The sequence below is a fragment of the Lupinus angustifolius genome, chromosome LG10, assembly GCF_001865875.1.
Source record: "Lupinus angustifolius cultivar Tanjil chromosome LG10, LupAngTanjil_v1.0, whole genome shotgun sequence".
Classification (NCBI taxonomy): Eukaryota; Viridiplantae; Streptophyta; class Magnoliopsida; order Fabales; family Fabaceae; genus Lupinus; species Lupinus angustifolius.
In genome coordinates, this window is record NC_032018.1 from 10580339 (window position 1) to 10584602 (window position 4264).

A 4264-nucleotide genomic window follows, 5' to 3' on the forward strand; every position below is an offset into this window, starting at 1 on the left:
GCGTGTTTGTGTGCAAAAATTTTTAGGAAAGTTTTTTTTGCAACGTCCATCCTTCATACATGGGGCATTCGGATTGAGCATACCGCAAGGTCCATGAACCATGTGCTTCAAGACTGCATGATGTAATTGTGGTTCCTCATCATAATGTGGTATTTCTGCCCTCACAATTGCATCATATTCTTGTGGGCTACGTAATTTATCATTGTTTTCCAAAATAAGAAGCATGTGCACATGTGGCAATCCTCTTTTTTGGAATTCCGTAACGTACATATAACTCTTAACATTCCCCAAGACGCCTTTATCAATGACATCAGCCCTCAACTGTTCAAATTTCGACCGAAATATTCTTGTTGTCAAATCAGGGCGATCTTGTGCAGTTTGAAAATGTTGAAGCTCGGAAGTGATTTCGTTCCAAGATGGATTACATGTCATTGTAAGGAAAATGTCTGGTTTACCATCATTAAGCACAATGGTCATACCATCTTCATAACGCTGAGTTAAGTCTCGACGACTACCGATGAAGGATGATGGTAATACAATTTGTTGACCAATATTTGATGTACCAATAAAATGATTATATTAATATATGTAAATTCAATTGTCATTATTGCTTGAAATTTAATTTTTAAGTGGTTACCTGCATTATATTCTCCTACATGCAAAGCATCTTGTAAACCTTGATACACTTCAGCACGAATATTATTTTGATTTTGACGGATCCACCTCAACCTTCGTGCCTCAACTTTGACATAGTTGTCAACAACATATTGTTGTAAAAGTCGTCCCGATCGTAACAATAATGATTGATCATTGGGACGAATCTACAAATAGACATTGTTAAATTGTTATGTTTGTGAATGAAGTAATAAAAATAATATAGTATTGAAATATGGTATACATATTATTAATGGAAAGTACCTGTAGCATGTAACTATAATACTCTCGACATGTAATACGTCTACCGTTATGAGTTGTTGTGTTTGTATCCCACCCGTACGTTCCATATGGGAAGAGAATAAGATATTGCATAGGATCATAATATCCTACAGTTTCTTGGAACCTCATTAGATTTCCTGCATGAGTTGTCACTTTGATATCCCTTCCATTTATCATTGTTTGAACATCTCCAACAACAAAAATTGCTGCAACTTGTGAAGTAGTTGGAAGGCACGAAAGGTGTAGATACCACGTCCAGTTGTGGTTAAGTTGTTATCAAGATGAACACCTAATGACGTAAATGCAAATATATGATTGTAACCCCTAATATGTTGCCTAAAATGCCTTCCTTCAACCGAGGAGTCATCAATTAAGTGAAGGAGTTGTTGAGGTGCATCTATTTGTTGCAACCAAACTTTACCATGTAAACAACAAATAGTTTGTGTCTCATGGTGAAACAATTTTGCATTGCACCATGTACATGAAGTTGGAGTGGGTAATTGGGATGCAATCATTCTTCTGTTTTCTCGAAAGCTTCTAGCACTGTTATGTCTTGATTGGAAGGTGTACCTACTATTTGTACCCTGTTCTGGGGGAAAATGGAATGACATTGATGATATTTGACCACCTGTATATTTGTATATTTCACATAATGAACAAATAATAAATATATTTTTCAAGGATGATGTTCGTTGAAGTTATCTTTCATAGTGTAGAAGGAATAACTTTAATTAATTATTTAAAAATTTTGTATGAAAATGTAGCAGTTAGATTAGTATGAAAAGAATATAATATTGGTATATTGTAATGTATTTTATTATAGTGTCTTGCACCAAAGTTATTACGTATATTAATAATTTAAAAAATATATAAATTAGAATTGTATTTTTTAAATTTTTTATAAATGACGTAAAGCAGGAAAAACATATATTGGATAATAATTGATGTATTGTTAATATACGAACAAGAATGAATGTCATGGTTATGTTGATGACTTGATCTTCGTTCATTGTCCTGATCTGTATGATAATTTCGTCCACCAGAATGCATATCTGATGACAAAACAGTTGTATAATTATATGATTATTATAAAGTAACGAAAAATTTGATGTAAGTTTATGAAAGGTGAAATTGGAAGTTAATTGAAAATTTAAAATCAAATATAATTTGAAGTAATTGGACATAAATTTTTAAATACTAACCAATAATACTTTCAGCGGTTTGTACATGACTTGGTCCTGCGTCATTATTGTAAGTGTCATGATATATTGTTGGATCAAGGTTATAAGCTACAAAAAAAATGACAGAACAACTTTTAGGTTCACATTAAGGCATGTAAAAAGTTATAAATATATCGATATGATATATGTATAATTTAGTAACATTATATTGACCATTGTTAGTTTTGGGACTACGACGATGACTTGGGCCTGCTTCATTGTCATGACTTCCATGATACCTTATAATATTAGTGACATCATCTGCAAAAAAATACAGTATATAAATTATATGATTTGGTGAAAAATCATTGTTACATGTTTGTTTATAACTTTAAAGTTTTTATGTTAACTAATTTTTAAAGGATTGTAGAACTGAAAAATTGATATGATATAACAGGAATATTTGTATAGATGTACATAAAAAAGAGTAGATATATTTATACGTCATGTATATGTTTTAAGTATTAGAAAAAGTACCTGCGCGATATAAGACTGATCTAGCAATATGACGTACAGACATTAATCTTATTGTATTCGAAATATTTGTTGGTATATCTTCAACATGATCATGAATAGATCCTGAAATATGAATAAAATTATGTAACTTTTTTAATATTAGCATTATGTCATATCAAATTTAACATTAATTTCAGTAATTTCTGAAATAGTGTTTTTAGTTTAACAAAATATATATGACAACTACAATAATATAATTAAGTTATAATAAAATGAATAATTTTACATAGTCTATATATTTCAACTATCAATAATAAAATTTATTTGGTAAAATAGTTTCATATAAATCAAATAGTGTTTTTAGTAATGAAGTATTTTTATGAAATAACTATATTTTAAGCTTAATTTCATAACTACAATAACAGAAATAAGTTATAATAAAATGAATAATTTTACATAATGTATATATTTCAACTATCAATAAAATTACCTGTGCGAAATTGTTGTCGAAAGGATGATCTAGCAATTTGACGTACAGACGTCAATCTCATTGTAGTTGAAATATTTGTTGATATAGTCTCAAAAGGGTTATGAATAGATCCTAAAAATACAACAAATTAAAGTTAAATAAAACATATTGGAATATATTAATATTTGGACTTTAACATGAGTAATATTTGATTTTATTGAGTTTAAGTAAATGATATGTGACAAATGTAGTAATACTTGTAGTTGTTTGTTCAAAGTTTGTGCGAACATCAATATTGTTTTGATTTGGTTGTGCTTCATTGTCATTGTTTCGTTTATAGCGTGTTAAATGTCTCCTTGCTAATTCTTGTTGTCTTTGTTCTATGTTTATATTGTTCCTTCTTTGTCTAACATATTGCCTTATTCTGTGCCGTCGTTGCTCTTGTGATTCATGTCTATCTGAATTTTTCATTCTCTGTAATGACACGTAAAATAATGTAAGACAATTGTATGCAATTATGATATTTAAATTATAAGAGTATGATTTTTTCTATTTTTTCATTATATATAGTATGGGTTTTATGCTTTTGGATGTATGTAAATAGTGAAGAGAACCAATATGTTAGTAAAATTTAACCACAACTACTAAAAAATTTAATTATTTATTTTCAGAGTTAACAACGTGGAAAAATATTTATTTATGCAATTAACAAAGTTGAAATATAATAACTATAGTTACTAAAAACTTTTAAATACATACCGAAAAGGAAAAGATATTTTTCCATTTTATTTGATGTATATTAGTATGTAATAATTTTCAAAGATATGTTTGATATTATATAATATTTTATAGAAAGCATAATTATGACAAACATATTAATTAAGCTATTATTGTTAATCAATTGTAAACATATTTTGGAAAATAAAGATAATAATCATGTGCCTTTCATCCCTTGACTAACACAAAATTTTGATTCAAGATAGAGAAAATCCATGAAGAGATAGAGAAATAAAAAATAAAATAATAAAACATAGCGTTAACAACAAAAATTGATTTTATTTGGATATCCAATTTCCATTTTGCTGCTAGACAAAATCATTAACATACATAAGTCCCACAAAAATTATTATAGTGTTTCGTTTGTGTTGTATTTGTTTTTATATTCTAATTTGTTTTTGCTTTT

The 4264-nt window shown here is 28.4% G+C and overlaps 1 protein-coding gene across 1 annotated transcript; it reads right to left on the reverse strand.

Moving 5' to 3' along the window:
- On the reverse strand, positions 39–1156 carry LOC109358151. The gene is made up of 2 exons (XM_019602228.1): positions 919–1156; positions 39–821 (listed from the first exon to the last, which is right to left on the reverse strand). The coding sequence occupies exons 1-2, from the start codon at positions 1111–1113 to the stop codon at positions 498–500; spliced, it is 519 nt and encodes a 172-aa protein (XP_019457773.1). The 5' UTR covers positions 1114–1156; the 3' UTR covers positions 39–497.

Excerpts from the sequence above, each read along its gene's own strand:
- LOC109358151 (XM_019602228.1), bottom strand. The coding sequence starts at position 1,113 with ATGATAAATGGAAGGGATATCAAAGTGACAACTCATGCAGGAAATCTA. Across the intron at positions 822-918 it reads ATTATAGTTACATGCTACAG|ATTCGTCCCAATGATCAATC; the intron begins GTACTTTCCATT and ends GTCTATTTGTAG.